This window comes from Pelophylax lessonae, assembly GCF_965119305.1.
Source record: "Pelophylax lessonae genome assembly, chromosome: 6".
NCBI classification, from domain to species: Eukaryota; Metazoa; Chordata; class Amphibia; order Anura; family Ranidae; genus Pelophylax; species Pelophylax lessonae.
This window is the reverse complement of record NC_138773.1, coordinates 235,241,968-235,267,876: the sequence shown is the minus strand read 5'-3', so window position 1 is coordinate 235,267,876 and position 25,909 is coordinate 235,241,968. Positions and strand designations below refer to the sequence as shown.

Below are 25,909 nucleotides of genomic sequence, written 5' to 3'. Positions count from 1 at the left end.
CTTGACAACAGGTAAAGTATATAATTACAGCACTATGGGGAAACACTTCTGTATTACTACTTTAGTTTTTCTGGAAATGCATTGGAATTTTGTATCTTTCAGAGTCTTAAAGTAAACCTTTTTATACTCAGCAAAATTATAAAGATAAAGACACCTCTATACAGATCCTGATACAATGTTTAAAGTGGAGCATGTCCCATTTAATTGCTAGTACCTCTGTTTTCTATATTTGGATATTCTTTTTTTTTTTTTAAGTACTTTTTTTAATTTAAACACCCCTCATCCTGCTCCCAGGCCAGTCTGCTGTGGCAACTGATGTTATCCAGGAATTCCCATTGAGTCCTGGGATATCTTGGTCATCAATCCCAGGAGTCAACAGGCATCCTCTGCTTCTGGCGTTGTGTTATTTCCAAACCACAAATTACATGATTACAGGCACAGTTAAGAAGCATTTTTGAATGATGGACTTGCTGCCTGGCAAGTATTGACCGCATAGAATTACTGCGGCAACAAGGGCAAACTGAGGTGTCTTGTGTGTATTCTGACAGAGCACTGCAAACCACTCCACAGGCGTGAGACTTTGAATTGCATGCTGGGCAGGAATTGTGTGTGTGCTGGCTTCAGCTGTCCACACAAATGATGGCCACAGCCCGAATTTGGGGAGCACAAGATCCTAAGCATTCCGATTTATTTTTAGATTTCAATTTGGAAACTGAGACTACTGTAGCTCCTCTTTAATGCCTATATTGACATGAATTTCATGTGTGTGCATTTTGTGTGTGGTTTCATGCACATTTAACTGAATCTTAAATGTGTACAGCAGGATTTACTTTGATTTACTAATGCAAAGAGGCTCTTCATTTGCAAGATAATTTTCTCTTAGATTAGTAAATGAGGTAAAGTTCTTCTGATTTCCATAATTTATTCATATTCAAGCAAAAATACTTTTTTTTCCCTTGCACTTCATTGGGTATTCCTAGCAAACTTCCTTGCTCAGCGAATAGCCTAATTGCCTTTAGTTTTGCCTTTAGTAAACCTACCCCAGTAAGTTTAAATAGGGCCTAATGGGCCATACACACTATAAGATTTTCTGAAGACTTTTTCCTTTAGACTTACCAAAACCATATAATATGAGGTCAAACCTAAACACTTCCAATTTGTATGCAATCTGGCAGGCCCTTGCACTACATAGAAAAGGTAAATCTGAAGGAAAAAGTCTTCAGAAAATCTTATAGTGTGTATGGCCCTTAAGACTTCTTTCTGTCAGGTGGGAGAGAAATATAGAAAGCCAGATGGCAGTTCAATCTAACTGAATCCACTCAAAACAGAAATATTGTTTGTGAAGGGTTTCCTACCATCTACAGAACTTACTTCTTTTTGACACTTTTTTTTATGACACTTAAAAAAGTAACAAAAGTCATCACTTGATATTGCCAAATTTCCATTAAGGAACTGAAGAAGGCTCTCTCTTGAACCTAATTTTAAATAGTTGTCCAGAAAAAAGTTCACTTAAACAGAAGACGAGTAGCTAATGCAGCAAATTGCAAAATTGTAAGGGAAAAATGAGTTCCGATTATAGTAAATATTCAGTATGTAAATGGTTGACAGAGAATAAACCGATTCTCTCTCTCCAGAGACAATTTACTAGGATATAAGAGAAAATTGCAGACGATTGAAGATTTTATTTAACTCTCTTGCCTTCACTTGCCATCTGTTGCTAAAATATAAGTCCCAGTTTACTTTGCTAGAAAAATGAGGATCTGTTGGTAGCATGTGTCTTTTGCATGCTACTCTATTTTTAGTACGTCACTAACTGTAACAGTATATTGCTTCTGTCCGCACTGGTGTGTTTGTGTGTGTGTAGCCTCTCCTACCAACTTCAAAGCCAACCAAAGCTTTTTTGGCCCTAGTTCTCCTATGGATCACAGGAGTGCAGTTCAATCTGCACTCCTGTAATCCATTTATAGCTGACAGCAGGCTAAAGTCCACTGTTGGCTGATGTCACTGAGTCGGTCCAGGTGCTGGATCGATCTTGACTTTACAGTCAGAATCCACCCAGAAGTCTGGACTGGCAGCTGGATCAGCCTCTCAGCAAGCTGCTGGCAGACTAAGCCAGTCCCTCCTGCTCCCTCCACAGCCCAGAGCTGGGATGGTCAGAAGCGAAGGGGACTCTCAAAGCAAAAGGGAGAACTGAGCGACCAGCAGTGTTTGATCGCTCAGTTCTTGGTGTAAAGGCAGCGGGGGACAGGTGCAGCACCGGATTGATACTGCATCCACCTAGGTGAGTATAGATGTTTCTTTTTTTGTAACTCGAACCTCTCTTTGATGTCATTAACTATTTTTAGCAATGGGTCTTGGGATCTCTAATAAAAGTGGAGTTTCACCCACAATTTAGACTTGCCACCATGCAGCACTTGTGTGCATGCTAAAAACAAATTGACATATTTTTTTTTCGGTTCCTTTACCTTATTTATGTTAAAATATCTCTACTCTTCCTCCTCATCCTCATGTCGCCACGGCGACGTACGCAATTTCCGGCTTTGCATTGGCTCCTGGGAGATGAGTGTCATCAATCCCAGGAGTCAATGGGCATCGCCAATGACTGAGTGGAGTGTCAGCTGCCTCGTGACCCTCAAGCTGCTCTGCTCCGCTGTTAAGAAGGAGAGAGGGAGGGGAGATGCTGGCACTGCTAGGGTAGGGGCCAAGTTCTGTACTAGGAGGGGGGGAGCGGCCGTGCTATATGTGTGTATAGGAGGCCACATCTCCTCCAATCAGGGGCCTAAAAGGCTGAGTCTGAGCATGCAATGCCAGAAAAGGAACACTGCGGCTTCAGATGCCCACATTGCAGATGGCCGCGCTGTACAGGACCTGAATAAAGTAAGTTATACGTGCTGCACAAACACAAAACAGTGGACAGTTTACAGGATACCTTAATGTAAATGGATGAGCCCTGACTGACCGGAACTTTGCTTTAACTGTTATGACAAGGTGCTTCAAGTTTCATGTTATATAACTAGCAACGCTTCAGCGTATTAGAATGTTCCTAAAACCAACAGAACAAACTCATATAACTTGTTCAGTGTCAATCTGCACTAAAAACTTGGATATTGCTGACGACGATACCCATACATTAGCCAATGTCACTCACTCAAATAGAAAACATGCTTTAAAAGCATACTATAGTATAAATGCCTTTACATTAAACAGAAAATGGAAAACATTAAGTAAGCCTGATACTTAATAACTTACCTTTTTTCATTCTAAAATCCAGCCTTTCCTAGATGCATAATCAGGTTACATGGTGACCCATATAAATGGTACCTGGTGGCCCCCAGCAATAGCAATGGCATACTTCTCAGCATTACAATAATGTTTAGAGTTTCAGTTTTGCTGCAGGTAGGAAATGCATTTGGCTGGGCTTTAATATTGTGAACAATTGCGCTCATGCTGGCTCATGAAGAATGATAGCCAATGCAAGGCTTGTGTTAGAGAGAATGCATTTGATTTATATCACCCATTTCCTTGACAATTTCTACTGTCGTATTTATTATCTTGTTAACTCTTATAAATAAAGAATTTGAATTAAAAAAAAAAAAAAAAAAAAAAAAATATATATATATATATATATAAAATGCACTCATCAGTGAGGAAGGGCACATAGTGGGCAGCACAGTTGCAGGAAAAGCTGTGTCTTTCTCCATTCCCTTCTGACAGACTTGCAGACTGGGTGGCTGCATGAGGATGGAACCCCCGCACCTATACGGCACTCCACGCTAGGGCTCACTCACAGCTGCAGCCATGCCGCTGACTCTGAAACTGGTTTCATCTCATTATCTGGCTGTGCATTATGTGCCCTTCTTCACTGAATTAGGTGAGTGCATTCGTTTTTAATCATCACAATAAAAGTTAAACTTTTGTGCTCAAGATCGTTGCACTCTCTGTTCTTTTTTTGTCTTTGTCTTTGTCTTTAAAGCTTCTCACTATTCCCTGTGCAGCTGACAAGAGAGTTTCAGGATCCTGACCTTAGTGACCTAAAGAGAAATTTATTACCCAATAGCAGATTGTGCCCAGGGTTGCTGTACAGTGTGAAAGGAATACATGTTATCTCAGTGTGGTGATATTTACTTTTATTTACCTTTAAACATGCTATCACTGTTGAGGGATATGTAAGACCAGCCATATTGGACGATCTTCTGTACATCCTAAAAAAAGGGAAATCCATTAAAATATATATATATTTTTGCTATAAATAAATGAATGCAAAGTTGTGGTTGTACAGTCACAATGACCATTAAATAGAACTTAGTATGGTCTCTGGAGATCATCTCATTTGATAATTAGAAGCCCTCCCACCTCCTGAAATTAAGACAAAATTGTTGCCTGGCCATATATTGAGAGATAAGCTGGTCTGTCATTAGAAGCTCTAGAATGGTTGTTTAGACCTGAGTTTTTCTTTGAATCTAGTTTGTACAGTTAGGTCAACTAGCCCAACAATAATATGTATAATATAATTTTATCAACATAGGAACTGGGGTGAAGAAAAAAACAGCAGCAGGTGTTTTGGACCAATGAGTCAAAATCTTAAATATTTGGCTGTAGCAAAAGTTTGTTCAGGAAGAGCTTGAGAGCAGTACAATAATAAATGTCTGCAGGCAACAGTAATTAATATTTGAGGTTTCTTGGAAGTTTCAGACTGCATTTTGCAAATGGAGTTGGCGATCTGTTTATGATCAATGGTGTCCTCAATGCTGAAAAATACCAGCAAAAAAAAAAAAAATACATGCCAAACCTTAAGGGAGGCTCATAATTGGCCCCACATTGTGTCTGCAGCAGGACAATGACCCCAAACATGCAGCCAATGTCGTTAAGGACTATCTTCAGTGTAAAGAAGAACAAGAAGTCCTGGAAGTGATGGTTTGACTCCCACAGAGGCCTGATCTCAACATTATGGAGTCTGTCTGGGATTACATGAAGAGACAGAAGGATTTGAGGCAGCCTACATCCACAGACAATCTGTGGTTAGTTTTCCAGGATGTTAGGAATAGGGATGATCAAACTTTTGAAAAGTTTGGTTCGACCAGAACACCCGAACTTCCTGAAAGTTCGGCCCGGATTTCAGAACCCCATTGAAATCAATGGGACCCGAACTTCGGTAATCAAAAAACACCATTTTGAAGCCTCTAAAAGGTGCCTAGGGTTCTGGGTCATGCCCCAGGGACTATTAATCACACATAAAAAGTTCTTAAAAATTGTCATTTTTGATAGAGAGCCAATTATTGAAAAAATTATTGAAAAATGAGATTTCTTTGGATGTAGTGTCTGGGGGATCTAAAAAGTGTACCTGTGAAGTTTCAGCTCTGTAGCATGTCCAGAAACAGAAAAAAAAGATTGTTTGTATTAGAATTGCAGTAGAGCAGGCATAGGGCTCCGCTATTTTCACACCTGGGCGTTTTTGTTGCAGGCGTTGTTTTGGGCATTTTTTGGGCGTCTTTGGAGGCAGGCATAACATCTGAACTTCTGTATAGGGGTATATATACACACACACATGTATGTATATATACACATACACACATATAGGTGTAAAAGTAGCAGAACCCTATGCCTGCGCTAATGAAATTATTTGCAGGCATAGGGATCCACTCCTATCACACCTATATGTGTGTGTGTGTGTATATATACCCCTATACAGAAGTTCAGATGTTATGCCTGCCTCCAAAGATGCTTAAAAAATGCCCAAAAAAAACACCTGCAACAACACACCTGGGCGTTTTTGTTGCAGGCGTTTTTTTGGGCATTTTCTGGGCGTCTTTGGAGGCAGGCATAACATCTGAATTTCTGCATAGGGGTATATATACACACACACACACACATATATGTATTTATACACATACACACATATAGGTGTGATAGGAGCGGAGCCCTATGCCTGCAAATAATTGAATTAGCGCAGGCATAGGGTTCTGCTACTTTCACACCTGTATGTGTGCATGTGTATAAATACATATATGTGTGTATATATATACCCCTATACAGAAGTTCAGATGTTATGCCTGCCTCCAAAGACGCCCAAAAAATGCCCAAAAAAATGCCTGCAACAAAAACGCCTAGGTGTGTTGTTGCAGGCGTTTTTTTGGGCATTTTTTAGGCGTCTTTGGAGGCAGGCATAACATTTGAACTTCTGTATAGGGGTATATATACACACACACATATATGTATTTATACACATGCACACATACAGGTGTGATAGGAGCGGAGCCCTATGCCTGCAAATAATTTCATTAGTGCAGGCATAGGGTTCTGCTACTTTCACACCTACAGACAGGTGGGAAGACAATGTAATAGAGCAGCACGAAATGCCAGCAGAATGCTTGGATGTATAGGGAGAGGTATAAGCAGTAGAAAGAGAGAAGTGCTTATGCCGCTGTACAGAACACTGGTGAGACCTCACTTGGAGTATTGTGCGCAGTACTGGAGGCCATATCTCCAGAAGGATATAGATACTCTAGAGAGAGTTCAGAGAAGAGCTACTAAACTAGTACATGGATTGCAGGAAAAAACTTACCAGGAAAGGTTAAAGGACCTTAACATGTATAGCTTGGAAGAAAGAAGAGACAGAGGGGATATGATAGAAACTTTTAAATACATAAAGGGAATCAACTCGGTAAAGGAGGAGAGCATATTTAAAAGAAGAAAAACTACCACAAGAGGACACAGTTTTAAATTAGAGGGGCAAAGGTTTAAAAGTAATATGAGGAAGTATTACTTTACTGAGAGAGTAGTGGATGCATGGAATAACCTTCCTGCAGAAGTGGTAGCTGCAAATACAGTGAAGGAGTTTAAGCATGCATGGGATAGGCATAAGGCTATCCTTCATATAAGATAGGGCCAGGGACTATTCATAGGATTCAGATATATTGGGCAGACTAGATGGGCCAAATGGTTCTTATCTGCCGACATATTCTATGTTTCTATATGTTTCTACAGGGAGTGCAGAATTATTAGGCAAATGAATATTTTGACCACATCATCCTCTTTATGCATGTTGTCTTACTCCAAGCTGTATAGGCTCGAAAGCCTACTACCAATTAAGCATATTAGGTGATGTGCATCTCTGTAATGAGAAGGGTGTGGTCTAATGACATCAACACCCTATATCAGGTGTGCATAATTATTAGGCAACTTCCTTTCCTTGGGCAAAATGGGTCAAAAGAAGGACTTGACAGGCTCAGAAAAGTCAAAAATAGTGAGATATCTGGCAGAGGGATGCAGCACTCTTAAAATTGCAAAGCTTCTGAAGCGTGATCATCGAACAATCAAGCATTTCATTCAAAATAGTCAACAGGGTCGCAAGAAGCGTGTGGAAAAACCAAGGCGCAAAATAACAGCCCATGAACTGAGAAAAGTCAAGCGTGCAGCTGCCAAGATGCCACTTGCCACCAGTTTGGCCATATTTCAGAGCTGCAACATCACTGGAGTGCCCAAAAGCACAAGGTGTGCAATACTCAGAGACATGGCCAAGGTAAGAAAGGCTGAAAGACGACCACCACTGAACAAGACACACAAGCTGAAACATCAAGACTGGGCCAAGAAATATCTCAAGACTGATTTTTCAAAGGTTTTATGGACTGATGAAATGAGAGTGAGTCTTGATGGGCCAGATGGATGGGCCCGTGGCTGGATTGGTAAAGGGCAGAGAGCTCCAGTCCGACTCAGACGCCAGCAAGGTGGAGGTGGAGTACTGGTTTGGGCTGGTATCATCAAAGATGAGCTTGTGGGGCCTTTTCGGGTTGAGGATGGAGTCAAGCTCAACTCCCAGTCCTACTGCCAGTTTCTGGAAGACACCTTCTTCAAGCAGTGGTACAGGAAGAAGTCTGCATCCTTCAAGAAAAACATGATTTTCATGCAGGACAATGCTCCATCACACGCGTCCAAGTACTCCACAGCGTGGCTGGCAAGAAAGGGTATAAAAGAAGAAAAGCTAATGACATGGCCTCCTTGTTCACCTGATCTGAACCCCATTGAGAACCTGTGGTCCATCATCAAATGTGAGATTTACAAGGAGGGAAAACAGTACACCTCTCTGAACAGTGTCTGGGAGGCTGTGGTTGCTGCTGCACGCAATGTTGATGGTGAACAGATCAAAACACTGACAGAATCCATGGATGGCAGGCTTTTGAGTGTCCTTGCAAAGAAAGGTGGCTATATTGGTCACTGATTTTTTTTTGTTTTGTTTTTGAATGTCAGAAATGTATATTTGTGAATGTTGAGATGTTATATTGGTTTCACTGGTAAAAAAAAATAATTGAAATGGGTATACTGTATATTTGATTTTTGTTAAGTTGCCTAATAATTATGCACAGTAATAGTCACCTGCACACACAGATATCCCCCTAAAATAGCTAAAACTAAAAACAAACTAAAAACTACTTCCAAAAATAGTCATCTTTGATATTAATGAGTTTTTTGGGTTCATTGAGAACATGGTTGTTGTTCAATAATAAAATTAACCCTCAAAAATACTAATTTGCCTAATAATTCTGCACTCCCTGTAAATGTGTGTATGCGTATATATACATACATGTGTGTGTGTGTATATACCCCTACACAGAAGTTCAGATGTCATGCCTGCCTCCAAAGACGCCCAAAAAATGTCCAAGAAAACGCCTGCAACAAAAACGGCCCGGTGTAAAAAATGGCGGAGCCACTATCCTGCTCTATTGCAATTCTAATAGAAACAATCTTTTTTCTATGGCGTCATCCTGACATGGAAGGGTTTGGTCACCCTGCCATAGCAGTCAGAGTCAGTTCACCCTACACTACGGTCCCCCTGACACTTAACACTTTCCCTACAGAAACTAGATTATTAAATCTAACTATAGTGGAAAATAGTACCCTAACTACACTAGATATCCCTTTCCTCACACTAATAATTGCTAAATGACACTTTTGAAGCAGGAGTAACAGAACTGCTTCCACTCTCTTCCACAGCCCTGTATTAAAGTGCTAGAGATTTGGCGGGGCTATCGTATATACTGGGGGGCGTATTCACTACTGATCGGCCTCTGGACCCCCTAGTCACTCTAATCACATTCCTAGCATCCTCCTGCCCCCTCAATTGGCTTTTACTGATGGTTCTGGTCAAATCACAGGCTTTTAAAGCCCAGTTCCTGTCCCATTGCATTTTGGTCGGTTCTGGTTGCTGAATTCCGAACTTTTTCAGCAAAAAGTTCGGAATTCGGCCGAATTTCGAACAGTCAATGTTCGGGTCGAACCAATGGTCAACCCGAATTGTTCTATCATCCCTAGTTAGGAACAACCTACCTGCCAAGTTTCTTCAAAAGCTGTGTGCAAGTGTACCTAAAAGAATCGAAGAATTGATACTGTTTTGAAGGCAAAGGGTGGTCACCCCAAATATTGATTCGATTTGGATTTCTCTTCTGTTCATTTACTTTCCATTTTGTTATTTGATGAAAATAAACTATTAACATGTCTATTTCTGAAAGCATTTTTTCACACCTGCCTAAAACAATATATATGGGTATAGAAGAAGGTCTTCCTTTTATTCTATGTATCCTGTCCATGTTTGGCATATGTGAATTAAGGATTTCACTCCGTTCAAGCTCCTGGTGGTGTGCGGCCGATTTTTCTTCTATACCTATGAATGCACGGTGGTGACCCGGGTACCGCCACCCCCATTGGATGGCTGATCATTTACTCATCTGAGAGGTGTATACACTCTTTTACATTTTACAGTAATATACATATACTGTATATTGTCTTTTTGCAGACTAAATTTAGTTCCACTTAAAGCTTAACAGTTCCACCTGACCTCACTTAATGGCTTCCAAATTGTAAGGATCTTGTAAATGTTTTTAAGAAGCTCTGGTCAATAGAAGAGCAAGTAGACAGTACAAAGGGTCAGGGCAGTTGACAGCTTCACAACACTTTTTGATCTGCCATTGTGTTGAAAGAAAGTTTGATTAATGTATAGTACCTGTATTATGAGTTTCAGCTTAGTTTGTTAAAGTATAACTAAAGGCAAAACTTTTTTTTAGTTTTAGATAGAATGGAGAGGTATTAGAACACCTGTCAATTTTTGTTGCTGCCTGTGCCCCTGTTAGAGATATTTACCCTCACTATTGCCGTATATGCCAATATTAGTGGCATATTGGGAGAGGATATAAGCATAGGCATTTAGGTAGCCAACCAGCCCAAAAATTGTTGGCGCAATGAGTTGAAACAATTTTCTCTGCCAACACCACACGTGGGCCATGGTGTATCCCCTACCAGATCTCAAACATTGGCTCGTATATGGGGTAGCGAGTGGGGACATTTTTCAAATACCAAGTACACTCACCTAAAAAACAAGGTGCCTATCAAGATTAGTGACTATATGAGTGATTGCTTAGTTTTTAATATTTTTTTAGCTAGAGTTGTTTTAATTTTTTTTCCACAGGGACATGTGTTTTGTGTCAAAAAATGCAGTGTAAAACGTCAGTAACAAATAGCAAAATAGCACCAAAATACTGGTTGGAAATGCAACATAACTACCGGTCCTGGAAAAATGTACACGTTTATTATATTTATTATACTTTTAAAATAGAACTAAAGGTAAAACTTAATTTTTATATATTTTGGATAGAGTAAGGGAAGGTTATAACCTCAGTCCAGAAAGGGAGATTTCCAGTCCTATAGGCAAAAAAATAAATGAGAGGAAATCCCTACAAAGTGAAAGAATCCCTGGGTGTCACCGGGGTCACCAGAAACAAGTGTCCCCATTGGAAGATTTCCCTTCTATTAATGTTGTGATGTCAATTCAAAATGTGGGATTTGCTTTTACTTTCATTTTCAGTGGTAATTGAAATTACGGCAAATAGTGAGGGTAAATATCCCTAACGGGCTCACAGACAGCAACAAAAATTGACAGGTGTTCCCCTCTTCTCTAAAACTAAAATAAAGTTTTGTCTTTAGTTATACTTTAACCCCTTGGCACCGATGTAACACAAATATGCAATCCCACTGGACTAAGCATTTTCCATTGGGCCACATTTTTGCATTGTTTCTGTCTCTGTCCTTGCAGAGAGAGAAAAAAAAAAGTGTGTGTAGAAAAAAAAAAATAACAAAAATAATTAAATAAAAAATACTTGGATCAAGATTTGATTTAGGTCAGTGCCAGGGTTAGTGTTTGAGTCAAAGCCAAAGGCCAAGGTTAGGGTTAGGGTTCAGGGTCAGTATTTTTTGGACAGATTTTCTTTTTTTTATTAGTATTTATTAGTATCAGTCAGTTTGTGTCAGTGTCAGTGTGTTTTAGGTAGTATAAAAAAAAGCAAAATGTGTTTTGGGCTGTACTACAGGTACAAACAATAACTAACATACACATATGTGGTATCACTGCGACGGTCAGGAGCAGGAGAATTTTATTTTTGTTTGTTCTTTGGTAGTAGGTTATAGTAGCAGCAAGAAATACACAGCTAAATTTAAAAAAAAAAAACATTTTTTTATCCATTACCATTTACCATCAAATGGTAGCCCAGTTTGTCCTAAAAAAAAAAAAAAAAAAACAAGCTAGTTGTGACGATATGTAAAGTTTTAATAATACAGTACATGTCAAAGTTGCAAAATTGAGCTTAGGCATTAAAATTTGTTTTATCCTTAGGCGAGAAGGAGCTAACTGAGATTGAACATGTTCTGGGTGGGTGCAACTTCATGTGATTTCCCCCAAGCTAAGCAAAACAAAGGTAAAGCAGAAGCTAGATGTACCCACTGGACGTCATATTTCTCAAGAAATAAAATATCGCAAGTAGGCCTGCGTTTTTCACTAGTATTTTTTCCTTTTTTATTGAAACACTTTACAAATATGTCTTGTCACTAACATTTGAAACAGAACTCAATTATAGCTCACCTTTCAACGAATATTCCAGCTTGAACTGCATGGACGATGCTTCGAAACTTTGGTTTTTCTTCGGGCCGCCTTCTTCTCATGCCCATTTTCCTTGTGAAGGTGGATGCCAACCAATCTCTCACCTCCAACGGAACCGAGTCTGTGTGGATGTCAGAGAGCTCATCTTCTGTATCCAATAGGCGTCTACATTTTTGATATAACATTAGATAGGTTTAGCATAAGGTGCATGACAGCAACATGAAAACATTTCCTATACCAATAATCATATTTTTAAACTAAAAAAGCTTCTGTGATATATTATTGATATTATTTATTCATTTATCATTTTTCCATCCTCTTAGCTCTAATTATAGGGAGAGAAGGGTAAATGGGCCATCTAAGGATTCTATGCTCCTGGCCTCAAACTTTACCCCTTCATATCGTGTTCCAAGGTATATTCTGTGTCTAGCGAGGGAGCTTGTACCAGCTTAATGTGCCTGGTACAACCCCAAACCAGAAATGTAAGAAACTAAGAGTTTTCATTTTCCTGAAAGTTTGGCAAAAGATATGGAGATTTCGAGGAAGTGTCACATTTTGACAAAAGCAATGTGAAACAAAGCAAAAAAAAACCATGTACGATTTTCTCAAGCAGCTAAAATTAAAAAAATTAAGAGTTTCTACTTTGGTAAGATTTTGTTGAAAGCAAAATCGGTTATTAAACAAAGGTACCAAGGTCAACATAATTATCATCCCTACTCGTGATTGCACAATTTCCTAAAGAGAACCTGGCACCTAATTAAAAAAATGCAGGGAAAATCACAGAAAATCTGGGCACTTTAAATGCTTCTGTGTATTGTTTTTTTCTTTCCATACATTTTTTTTTTAAATCCCTTGCAATGGGCCTATGGATTTGCAAGAACTCCAGAGAGAGTCAATTCCCTGGCACAGCTCTTTTCTTCGTGTACTTCATATTCCTCTCCTCTTCTAGTTATTATCTGTGACGGTCCAGCATATCCACTCCTCCCATCACTACACTACATAACCTTTGTTGTGGCTGTGAAGGTGAATACTAAAGTGTTGCTTGAATGACAGCTCTGGATCTGCCGGGGCTGCTTACATCACATCCAAGATGGCAGCATCCAGCAGCAGTTATAGGGCTTTTGGATGTCTACACAAGGGAGGCTTTTGTAGGTAAATATTATGTATAAAATATGTTAAATGTACATAAAATCGTAAAGGAAGATGTCTGGGTCTCTTAAATTACCCAAAGCGCTTTCTAAAATTAATGAGCAGAAGTTCAACTTTGAGAAACTCTTTTTATTCATGCCTTCTATGTGAACCAACTGCCAATTTCTTTTGATCAGTCCCTTATTTTATGACTCTGGAATGACTCTGGACAAGGATAGAAAAGCAAACTAACTAGTAATTTTCAAATTATAATGCCACAAACTGTTTTGGACTGCAAATTGCCCTACCAATATCTTTATTCATAATACTCTGAGATTTGACTGTTTTTAGTTGGTGTATACAGGGGTTTTTCTATTTTTAACAAGAAAATGAAAAACCCTTAATTTATGTGCAATTTCCAAATGTGCCACTCTGCTTGGGTGCGGTTGATCATTGTGGTAACTATTTAAAAGCATTTTAAAGATTTCTGGAACTATTAAAAGTGGTCTGAAATTTTTTCCTTGATGCAGGTTCAGCCTTTGAAACCTGTTAAACTTATGTTGCTGTGACACATAATAATAAGCTCTTCCTTAATAACAATGAACATATATTGCTAGGAATATCTTTATGGGGCCAAATATTACAGTGAAGATTTTAAATGCCACAATGAACAGGCAGCATCACCATGTATGGCTGTTGGACTATTTTAAGACAAGTCTTTCAAGAAGGAAAGAGTTTAGGTCATAACTTAGGAAAAAAAAAACTGTTTCTGAAATGACTTTTTCCTCCTGAATGACCCAGAATAGTGTGTCTAATTAAATGACATTTGGGACCTAAAAATAGCTTTGCCTATTATCCTAAATTATGTGTACACTCTATTTATATACAGTTTAAATGATTGCATGGACTTAGCCTAATTGCTTCATTATTATGATACAAATTCAATTTAATACAATGCATTCACAATATGTGACCACCCTTGGTAATAGATTGGTGAGGAGTGGGAGGCTAATGCAAACGTTGAATAAAAAAAGTTATTTGTTATGTTCTAACAAGCACACACTACAATACATTTTTTATTTCATTGTTAATCATATGTTATTTTAGAGCTGGCAAAATGGAAGCTAATCTGACTATACTGACCCTAAAGTTATTTTTTTCAATTCAGTACAGTCATAACCAAGCACTCTGATATCTTCCTTTCACACTGAAGAGATACTAAAATAAGTACTTAAAGTGGAGTTCCACCTAAAAGGGGAACTTCCGCTCATTTGCTTCCTCCCCCCCTCCGGTGTCACATTTGGCACCTTTCAGGGGGGGAACGGGTACCTGTTTTTGACAGGTACCCTTCCCCACTTACGGGAGGCGTCGCTGTCCCTCGAAAGTTTGGCCCCCTCCTCCTTCCCCCGCCACCGAGCCAATCCGAATGCGCAGCTCGCTTTACGCATGCGCATAAGGGACACGCCCGTGAAGCCGCAAGGCTTCACTGCCGGGTTCTCTCACCGGCAATGGGGGCAGCAGCATCCGACAGCCAATGGAAACAATGAAATCGCCGGACTCCAAGACAGGTAAGTGTTCTAATATTAAAAGTTAGCAACTACAGTATGTGTAGCTGCTTACTTTTAATTTTTGGAGGGGGAGAGGGGAGGCTGGAACACCACTTTAAAAGAAACCTGTCATGAAAGAAATATAGAGGCTGCCATTGCTGACCTCTTCTTTGGAAAATAGTTGTCTGTCTGTCAAGTTGACCCTCTTGCCTCAGTCCTCCAAAAGCTTCTAATTTTTCTGATCTTCACATTTTGCTCTAGCCTTGTGTCTTTAAAAGTATCGAAAACAGGGAGTGAACAAAACAGACCTTCAACTAGTATTTTTATATTTCCCCTGTGACAGGTCCACTTTAAATTCCATTATTAACTAGACTATATTTTTTTGTTTGGTTGAAATATGGAAGGGGTTATACATGCATTCAGGTTTCACCATTAGAGAGATTTTATCACACTTTTCGTATTGTGACCAAAGAGGAAGTGAGGAGATCTACCCAATAGTGACACAGCAATACAGTTCTAACAGTTCTAACAGTTCTCACACTTGCCCACCCTGTGTAGTAGTTTTTGAGACTCCACACTTCTTGTTTTAGTGACCCAGCAGGAAACTAAAAAAAAAGACTTTTGACCCTTTTCACACTTATGCGACCTAAAAGTCGCATGATTTTACCGCCATTCTGTTGCCGCCATTTTACCGTGATTTTGCCACAATTTTGACTATGTCTTTGGACCTCAAAAATCATTAAAATTGTCCCAAAGTAGTGCAGGGACTACTTTGAAGTCGTTGCGACTTGAGGTCATACAGATATAAACGGTACTTATTGGAAATCATGGAGTACAAATTGTCATGCAACTTTGCAGTCCCAAATCGCAGGACAAGTCAAACAAGTGTAAAAGGGACCTTAAAGCTTAATGCCAAGAACATTTATTTTGATTAAATTGAACCCCAGGTGGCCCTTTTATAAAGTGTCACCACATCACCCTTCATTCATAGAGTATTGATGCAGAGAACTGTGCTGATGTCATCAAATCAGCACTGCTTTCTGCATCTCTGAGAGCCACACACTGCTAAAGAAGATGAAAAGAGGGCCAGTGTAAAGTGATTATCCAGAACAAATTGTAAAAATGTATTTTAATAGCATGATGTACAAAATTAGGGAGCCTCCAAGGGAAAGAGGTATGTGAGGGGACCACAGAGCCTGGAATGGATGATTAAGTATCACTATGAGTACTGAACAATGGGAAGAGAAGGACAGTGCTGCATGCTTCACATAGTGGTATGAGGATAGCATGGTAAGGATGGGGTCACCTCTCTGTAAAATCCACAATAACAATAAAATTCTAGTTCTGTTAGTGACCATATTCTTAGTCGTACTGTGTTGACCAGACACAAGTAAACCTAAGTAAAACCAAGGTGTGCAATTTGAGTTTTGGTGTGCCCTGTTCTCCTTTTTTACACGTGTCCATTTGGAATTATTTGGAACAAATATCATCAACAAATGAAAAAAATGAAATGTTGTTACCTGGTTTCATCAATGTAAACTGCTTCCAATACAGATGCTGCATATTCAATATTATTTTTTAGGTCTGATACATTAATATCTCCTTTCTCTAGCTGTTTTACCAAACATCGTAATCTGTAAAAAAAATAAAGGTCATAATGTATTAACATTTATTCTTTAAGATGTCATATATACTAAAATCATTTTATTAAGAACCTGCAAGTATGTGTAAAAAGTAAAAGAAATGTTACATTTTTTTAAAATCTAGCATTAGCATACGATGTATGATACCAAAAGGAAAATGTCTTCCATTCTACACAAAGTAAACTCTGTCATGTAGATTCAGTTTGAGATGTTGCTTTTATTAACCAGTCAGCTTCTTTCTTCCAATCAGAGAAGAAAAAAAGAAACATGATTAGTCAATATGCACAATAACTCCTATTTTTTAATGTAGTGTTAAATAACACTAATAAAATACCTGAATAAACCTGCAGTGTTCACAGTAATACTCACCTAGTCCTTAGAGCTGTTCACTGAAGAAACTCAATGTGATCCACTAGTCCTTGCCCCACTACCAAGTTGAATATCTCCCTGATTCACTCAACCTGGAAATCGGTACACATGCAGTTATGACTCCAAACCCTTTAGTCCTCTGCACTACAAAGGTCTTGTTCATCACCCAGACAGACAGTGTAGCAGTGCCCATATGCCACTGTTGGGTGATGTATGTGCCCCATTCAAGATGAGGAGGACTGCAGAGGTCACATTGATGCCCATTGGCAGAAGAAGTACAGGTAAGTTCACTGGAAACATTAAAAAAAAAAATCTAGCAGCATTATATGCAGAATAGGGAGGGAATAGGATTAGGAATTTTAGTATCTTTAAAAATGTGTTCCAAGAATGTACATTCAATAGACAGAGGATGAGCAGACAACCACAATTCATGTCTTATTCAATGAAAAGAATGTTTATCAGTTTTTAAAAATTATTATTTCTTTAAAAACAACAGACGAGTAGAATTTTTTTTCTAAACATATGCATGTCCAGAGAATCACACAATTCATAAATGTTTGCACCAAATTGCATCTTCATCTACTCACGAGTCATCATCTTCATGATAAAACAAGTAATGCCACATGTCAATGGTTCATGCATTTTAAGTGAACTTAAACCAACTTAAAATGAAGGGTAAGGATTACAGGTATTTATTGTTTGTTGTGCTGATCCTATACATTTCGAGGACAGTCACTAAATTGATTAATTTGTATTCATTTTTTACACCTAAATGCATCTATTTCTTAATCTCTAGTCATGTAAGTAAAACAGAGTGCATCGATCTTGCACCTATCCAGCTATAAATCTGAGCCTGGAAACTATTTCCAGTGTCCAACTAAATCTGAGTGTGGCATCATGCTTGCCTTCCTTTCACAATACTTTAAATCGTGCAGAAAATGTCTTCTGACTTTTCTATAACTTCCCTGATTAATTTAATGCTAATTAGTGTTTCAAAAAGTAGCAAAGTCAGTGATGTACAATAACATCAGCCAGAGGCGTAATTAGAACCTTCAGGGCCCTGATGCAAGAAACCATGAAGGGCCCCCCAGACCCCTGGCCGGGGCCCTTACCTTCAAGCCCAGGGCTCTTCCCACTAATCCTGGGGCTCTTTACACTTGTTGCATGGCCTTTTATTACGGTCCCGCAGCAGGATTCTTTCACAGGTTCTGCAGTGGGCCCCCTTCCTGCAATCTTGTGGGCCCCCTTCCTGCAATCTTGGGGCCTCCCCACAGTGGTGCAATGCCAGGGTCCGGTCGCAAGTGTGACCTTTGCGATCCTGGAAGTTCACCCACTGGTTTGCTACCGGGCCCCCTGGAGCATGGGGCCCGGTAGCGATTGCAACCCCTGCATCCCCTGTAGTTACGCCCCTGACATCAGCAATCAATCAAAATTTTCAGAAGAAGGCCAGCAATGGCAACCCTATGTATTTCTCACATCACAACAAATTAGGCAGCAATTCTTGGCTAATTATTTCCTTAGACCTGTGAACCCTGGTTTTTACCCTATTTTGGGTTTATTAAAGAATGATTATACATTTATATAATTACACATTAAGGTACCCCTCAGGATACCCCAAAGCCTCACATTCACCTGTCCACACTCCTGCCAGATGAATGCTGCATGGCCCATGTGGAACTAAACTGCTGTCACTGAATACTCTATTAGTCTGTCCTTTGTTTCTTCCGCACATGCATGTAAAAATTATATTCATTCATTTGGAAAAGCCATCACTTGTTGGGTCACATAATAGATGGCCTCTCTATAGGGATGAATGGAATTTTTTCTGTACATGTGCAGAAGAAGAGTTTGCAGAAGAGGCTATGTGGCTTAAGGTGAGACTTACAGTGCAGATCTGGTTGGAGTATGGTCAGGTAAGTATAAGAATTTGGTGAGGGAAGAGAGGTAGCCTAAATGATAATTATACAAAAGAAGAGTTATCCTTTAAGACAAAAACCAGCTAAAAGATCAGAAAAAAACCCAGGACAATGTAGATTGTTTTGATAAATTCAAAGTATGATAAGTTATATTTTTTTTATGTCCGTATTAGAAAAACCTACTTAGCAGTGTTTTTGTAACACACTCTGTAAAAAACATTGCAATCCTCTTGTTTTTTTCATTAGTATTTGGCCTTTTTGATAATCCAATTATATTGAAACAACATATCAAACTATATGGACATTTTTCTATTGCTTTCAACTGAATCTCATGCCAATTAACCTACCAGCATGTATTTGTAGTGTAGGAGGAAACCCACAAAGGCACAGGGGGAACATGTTAACTCTATGCAGGTAAGGGTTAGAAAAATATCCGTGTAATGAAGTTTATACTTGTTTTATTTGGGGATCTCTAGCTGTGATTCAGCGTTGGATGTATTGGACTCTGCAGATAGACCATTGCTTCCACCACACAGAGAGAAGGGACCGAAAACAAACTTTAGTACTTTGCACACCTTTTGTTTTCGATGCATCTGGAATGCATTTGGCTGATTTAGGTTTGAAAGGTAAGTTGAGCTTTAAATTCCCCTGCACATGACTGAAAGTAGGAAGAAAAGTTCAGCTCAACTCACTCCACCCTTTAGTAGAGTATGACAGGGCCATGATTCCTCTGTAAATGTCATTTACTCTTAAGTATGGAGAAAGTCTTGATAAAATGCTGCTTGCAACCAATACGCATGTTTCACATGTTTAGTCTGACTATTTAACAATGTAATAAAAAAATGCATCTGCATATCCAAGAATTTGCTGATGAAAACAGAATCATCAGCAGAAATCAGCATGGGTTTACAAAGGGTCGTTCCTGCCAGACCGATCTGTTGAAGTTCTACGAGGAAGTAAGCTGCCATCTAGATAGGGGAAGACCAGTAGATATGGAGTATGTAGATTTTGAAAAAGCATTAGATACATTTCCCCATAAACGCTTCATCTACAAACTGAGGTCTGTAGGCATGGATCATAGAGTTTTTTTCATGGATAGAAAACTGGTAAAAGGGGGATGTCCAAAGGGTGGTGATAAATAACGCATACAGGCTGATCTGAAATGGAAAGTGGGGTACCCCAAGACTCTGTCTTGGGACCAATTCTGTTAAATTTATTCATAAATTATATAGCGGTTGCTATAGATAGCTCAATCTCAGTTTTTGCAGATGACACAAAAATAAGCAGGGCAATAACTTCACATCAGGATATAGAAATTTTACAGAAAGACCTGAATAAAATGATGGGGTGGGCAACTTCATGGCAAATGAGGTTTAACATTGAAAAATGTAAAGTGATGCACTTGGAGGCTAAAAATCTATACTCAAACTATTCACTAGGGGAGAACCTCTGGGGGAATCAAGGAGGGAGAAAGATCTGGGGGTCCTAGTACAAGACAGACTTACCAAAAGCAGGCAAAGTCAAGCTGCAGCAAGCAAAGCCAGCAGACTATTAGCTTGTATAAAAAATGTAATGTTCTGGTTCGGCCGCATCTGGAGTATTCCGTCCAGTTCTGGTCACCAGTCCTCAGGAGGGATGTGGTGGAGCTGGAGAGAGTCCATAGAAGAGCAACTAAATTGGTAGGCAGATTGCAGGACCTCAGTTACGAGGAATGACTGCAAGCACTAAATGTATTCTCCCTGGAGAAGAGATGCTTGAGCTTGAGGAGATATAATAGCGGTATACAAATACCCCAATAGTGAGCCCAGCATAGGAAGAAAACTTTTCAGTCTCAGGGAGTGTAAAAAAACACTGGGCCACACAACAAGATTGGAGAAGAAGCGGTTTAACCTTAAGCTTAAAGCGGAGTTCCTCCCAAAAGTAGAACTTCCGCTTTAGGTGGTCCTACCCCCCTGACATGCCACATTTGGCATGTCATTTTTTTGGGGGGGGGGAGCGGGTACCTAGTTTTGACAGGTACCCGCTCCCACTTCCACTCGGAGCGCCGCGGCGCCCTGAGCGGAAGTTCTTCTCTCCCCCTCCCTCCCTGCAATCTTTGCCGGCCAATCACGGCGCGCAACGCGACTCGCGCATGCGCAGTGGGTACCCGGCTGTGAAGCCGCAAACTGTTACAGCCGGGTGCCCACAGCAGTGATGCCGGCGCCGAGGGAGAGGATCAAGGCTTCGGGCGGCCGCATCGCTGGACCGTTGGACAGGTGAGTCAAATGGCTGGAACTCCGCTTTAATAGGGGTTTTTTCACTGTCAGGGCAATAATCAACCAAAAAACCCTTTATTGCTTTTTTTTGAGTGTGGAACAGTCACTTCCTGTCTCATATACATTTCAGAAAATACAAGGAAGTCTAAGTAAATCTTCCCTTGGACAATTGTATCCTCACATGTTCCAGTGGAAGGATTTCCCTCCATTCCTCCTCTGGTGGCTCTTTTTCAGTCATTAAAATGAAGAAGGTGAATCCCCCCAGTGGGGACACACACACAGCAAAATAGTTGTAATAGGGTTGAAAAATCCTTCCTACTTAATCTAAAACAAAAGGATTGTCTTTAGATACACTTTTAACTAACAATATTGGCAATTTTATTCTGTACATTCATGTGCACTGATTTATCCTGCCATAATACTTCAAATAATTTTAATAATTCATAAGTAGCATTCAAACTAATGAATTAGTGCACAGTAGGAGATTCAGCCCCTTAAAAGATTGGTCTTGAAATTAACCTTTTGATACATTTCCCAATATCTGCAAAGAAGCTATTAAATATTTTAGGATAGTTTTATCACTTATTCATGAATTCCTCTTTTACTCATTTTGTTTCACAATACTTGTTCAATATTTTGCTGAGGATGCTTTCAGCTTTGAGTTTTCTGTATTGCACTTGAACCCTTTTTTAACCACCTTATTTCCTGGAGCCCCTCTTCAATATATCAAAATTTTTTGAAGATGTACTGGTTTTGTACTTTTTGCTTTTGTAGCCTACCATTATGCATTGTTGGCTTTAATTTAGAGCATGGCTTGAATGTCAGAAGAAAATATGTTTGCTAGTTCCCTGGTATAATTCTGATTTTGATCAGGGCTTCTTTATTTATTGTTTAATTCCTTCTTGGTTTTAGTTATTGTAGGAGAGAAAAAAAGAAAAATAAGATAGATAAGAAACTCGATACTGCATAGGTATAAGGCTGAGTCCACTTCTTCCATAGATCCGTTGTAAATGCTCAGGAACCTCATTCCCAGCTAATTTTTGTGCAGATTCCACTGAAGATTTTTTTAATCACTTGACCCTCTGGAAGACTTACCCGCCTTCATGACCAGGCTGTTTTTTTGCAATATGCCACTGAGTTAATTTAACTAACAATTGTGCGGTCATGCAACACTGTGCCCAAACAAAATGTATGTCATTTTTTCCCCCACAAATAGAACTTTCTTTTGGTGGTATTTGATCACTATTTTTTTTTTTTTTTTGCGCTATATACAAAAAAAGACTGACAATTTTCTGCTAAAAAAAAGTCCAATAAAAAATTAAAATAAAGCTATTTTTTCATCAATTTAGGCCAATATGTGTACTGTTACATGTCTTTGGTAAAAAAAAATATCCCAATAAACGTATATTGATTGGTTTACATGAACATTATAGCGTCTACAAACTATGGGATATATTTATGGAATTTTTATTTATTTATTTTTATATACTAGTTATGGCAGTGATCAGTGACTAATAGTGGGACTGCGATTTTGCGGCGGACAATCGGACACTAATTGACACTTTTGACGCTTTGCGGAACCAGTGACACTAATATAGTGATCAGTGCTAACAATATTCACTGTCACTGTATTAATGACACTGGCTGGGAAGAGGTTAAACATGGAAGGTGATTAAAGGGGTAACTGTGTGTCTATTCAGTGTTATTTTGTAAAAAATGTGGTGCTTTCACTAGGGGAAGAGATGGATTTTGTTCCCTGCTTTGCAGGAACAGAGAATCCATTCCTTCCCCCCTGTCAGAACAGTGATCCTCCTTGTTTACATAGGCAGCTCCCCATTCTGTGTGTATTACCAATGATCGATGGATGCCAGAGAACATTGAGTGCCCGAAACCCGCAGATCGGCTTTTGCTTCTGAATATTCACAGCAAAAGGAGCCCACCGGCTGTGCGAGCGTGCACCCGCACGTATATACAGTATCTCACAAAAGTGAGTACACCCCTCACATTTTTGTAAATATTTTATTATATCTTTTCATGTGACAACACTGAAGAAATTAAACTTTGCTACAATATAAAGTAGTGGGTGTATAGCTTGTATAACAATGTAAATGTTCTGCCCCCTCAAAATAACACAACACACAGCCATTAATGTCTAAACCACTGGCAACAAAAGCGAGTACACCCCTAAGACAAAATGTCCAAATTAGGCCCAAAGTGTCAATATTTTGTGTGGTTACCCTTATTTTCCAGCACTGCCTTAATCCTCTTGGGTATGGAGTTCACCAGAGCTTCACAGGTTGCCACTGGAGTCCTCTTCCACTCCTCTATAATGACATCACAGAGCTGGTGGATGTCAGATACCTTTTGCTCCTCCACCTTCCATTTGAGGATGCCCTACAGGTGTTCAATAGGGTTTAGGTCTGGAGACATGCTTGGCCAGTCCATCACCTTTCTCCTCAGCTACTTTAGCAAGTCAGTGGTGGTCTTGGAGGTGTGTTTGTGGTCGTTATGTTGGAATACAGCCCTGCGGTCCAGTCTCCAAAGGGAGAGGCTCATGCTCTGCTTTATTATGTCACAATACATGTTGGCATTCATGGTTCCCTCAATGAACTGTAGCTCCCCAGTGCCAGCAGCACTCATGCAGCCCCAGACCATGACACTCGCACCACCACGCTTGAATGTAGGCAAGACACACTTGTCTTTGTACTCCTCACCTGGTAGCTGCCACACACGCTTGACACCATCTGAACCAAATACATTTATCTTGGTCTCATCAGACCACAGGACATCCAGTAATCCATGTCCTTAGTCTGCTTGTCTTCAGCAAACTGTTTTCTTGTGCATTGTCTTTAGAAGAGTCTTCCTTCTGGGGCGACAGCAATGCAGACCAAATTGATGCAGTGTGCGGCGTATGGTCTGAGCATTGACAGGCTGATCCCCCACCTCTTCAACCTCTGCAGCAATGCTGGCATCATAGGTCTATTTCTCAAAGACAACCTCTGGATATGACGCTGAACATGTGCACTCAACTCCTTTGGTTGACCATGGCGAGGCCTGTTCTAAGTGGAACCTGCCCTGTTAAACCAAGGGATCCCTTGATAAAGTCACGTGTGGTGACGCAACGCGTCGGGAGGAGTCGGGTGACGTCACTTCTGGTTTACGGCCATGACCGGAAGTATCGGATTTACTGCATCGGCGGTCAGCTTGTTTGTTTTTACTCAACTGTAAGTGATTTAATTTTTTAATAAATGTACTATTGGCATACTGCACCATGAGATCCTCTCTGTTATTATCCCCCTACTGAGCGAGGGACAGCGGAAGGAATTACATATCCTGTGGCTAAGTAGCGATCTGCTACTCTCATACTTCTAATGTTTGTGGGCTGTATCCTACTGAAGAGAGAGAGATTTGTTTCCTGTTTGTTACATCTAATCATTCATTCCTGTAGAGAGGGACCTGTGTCAGATCCTGGTGATTATTATGACAAAACGCTCATTTGAGTGCACATGGAGGTGAGCGGTCATTGTACCTATTGTCCACTTTTAGCTCACTGGAGTGACACGCCATCTCTACAGGCAACACTTTAAGGAATCACAAGAGTCACGTGTATATGTGGAATCAACAGAGTCACTGTCTGTTGTAACCATCACCTTTGCACTGGTTCACACTATGGACTTTTAATACCAGTATCAGCACTGTTCATTTGATCACTGTTCTTATATTCTGAGCAATTAGCTCTATATATTTTTCAATTTTTTGGGCACATATTTCACTAGAGTACATCCAGCATTTGTGTATTCGCACTTCATCATTGGTTTATATATTTTTTTCTTATATTTTTTTCTTTTCATCATTTATTTTCCACACGGGCTTGTACTTGATCTCATTCTATTTGTCATATATTATTTATTGCACTTGCACTTTCAATACACCACCTTTGTGTATGCTTTGTTTATACATCTTTCTACATTTATATTTTACATCATGCACTGATTTTATTCATTTTTGAAGTTTGATCTAGGGTGAGATTTACCATCAGTGTTTTTACTCCTTTATATACCTGCTAGCATTAGTTATGTTTATGGATTAAGTATTGATTTCATCTATTATTGAAGATTCATACTTAGAGTGCGATTCTACACTAGATCACCTATTCTGTTCTATTGAGAATTAGCACAGATTTTTTCTTTTTATATATACTTTTACACGGTGATGACACTAAATACGATTGGCAGCTTATTCCCCTCATCATCACCTTATACTCATCTATTACTTTACCACATCCATCCCTCTGGTAGCACATTGGTTCTCTTTACCCTTTTATTTCTTCAGTGTTGTCCCATGAAAATGTGTAATAAAATATTAACAAAAATGTGAGGGGTGTACTCATTTTTGTGAGATACTGTGTGTATATATATATATATATATATATATATATATATATATATATACTGTATGTGTGTGTGTGATTCTGCCCAGGAAAGCCGCCCTTTAGCAGTATGATAGCCAAGCAACAGTTTTTTTTCAGAAGGTTGTAAGCAGTGACTAGTCCTTATTTTCCATCACACGGTTTTCCTTTAAAAAGGTCATATTCTTTACCCACTTATTAGTTAACTATTTTCAGAATTACAAGAATGCAACAAATGAAATCACAGTGATGTCAAAGCTCTTGATGTTCGCGATTTTTTGGAGCCAGTACCTTAAAAACATTGAATATAGAAAATTGGCATGGCAGACAAGGAACTCATATGCTTGCCTCCCTATAGCTCTAATGACAGTTTTCCATTATATAATGGCACTGTATTTTTTTTTTCAGTTTTGCGTATGAAGAGAGGTGCTTAAAGGAATTATTAGTGGATACATTTTATTCTAAATACATTTTATTCAAACTGATATTTTTTCATTAGAAGCAAACACGAATAGCTAAATATTATTTGATAAATGCCATTATTGTTGCTAATGTCAAACAAAACTAGAATTTCATGCCACATGTTCCCCCGTAGACAAAACTCTTTTCAAAATTAAAATTGCTGCAGGCTTTAATAAAGTTATTTAGGAATATTTCATCAGTCTCTGAATACTCAAGAGAGGATATTAACAGTCAACAAGGGCGTGTGTTTAATGAATATTT

General features: G+C 39.3%; 1 protein-coding gene across 2 annotated transcripts in view; it reads right to left on the bottom strand.

Annotated features, from left to right (window-relative positions):
- Window positions 1-25,909, bottom strand: part of PDE1A (phosphodiesterase 1A) — a 430,190-nt gene that overhangs the window by 96,631 nt on the left and 307,650 nt on the right. For both annotated transcript variants that reach the window (XM_082262401.1, XM_082262402.1), the window contains exons 2-4: window positions 16,116-16,229; window positions 11,903-12,085; window positions 4,136-4,202 (exon numbers count right to left, since the gene is read on the bottom strand). In XM_082262401.1, the coding sequence (XP_082118527.1) occupies window positions 4,136-4,202; window positions 11,903-12,085; window positions 16,116-16,229 (364 nt within the window). The remainder of the gene's footprint in view (window positions 1-4,135; window positions 4,203-11,902; window positions 12,086-16,115; window positions 16,230-25,909) is intronic.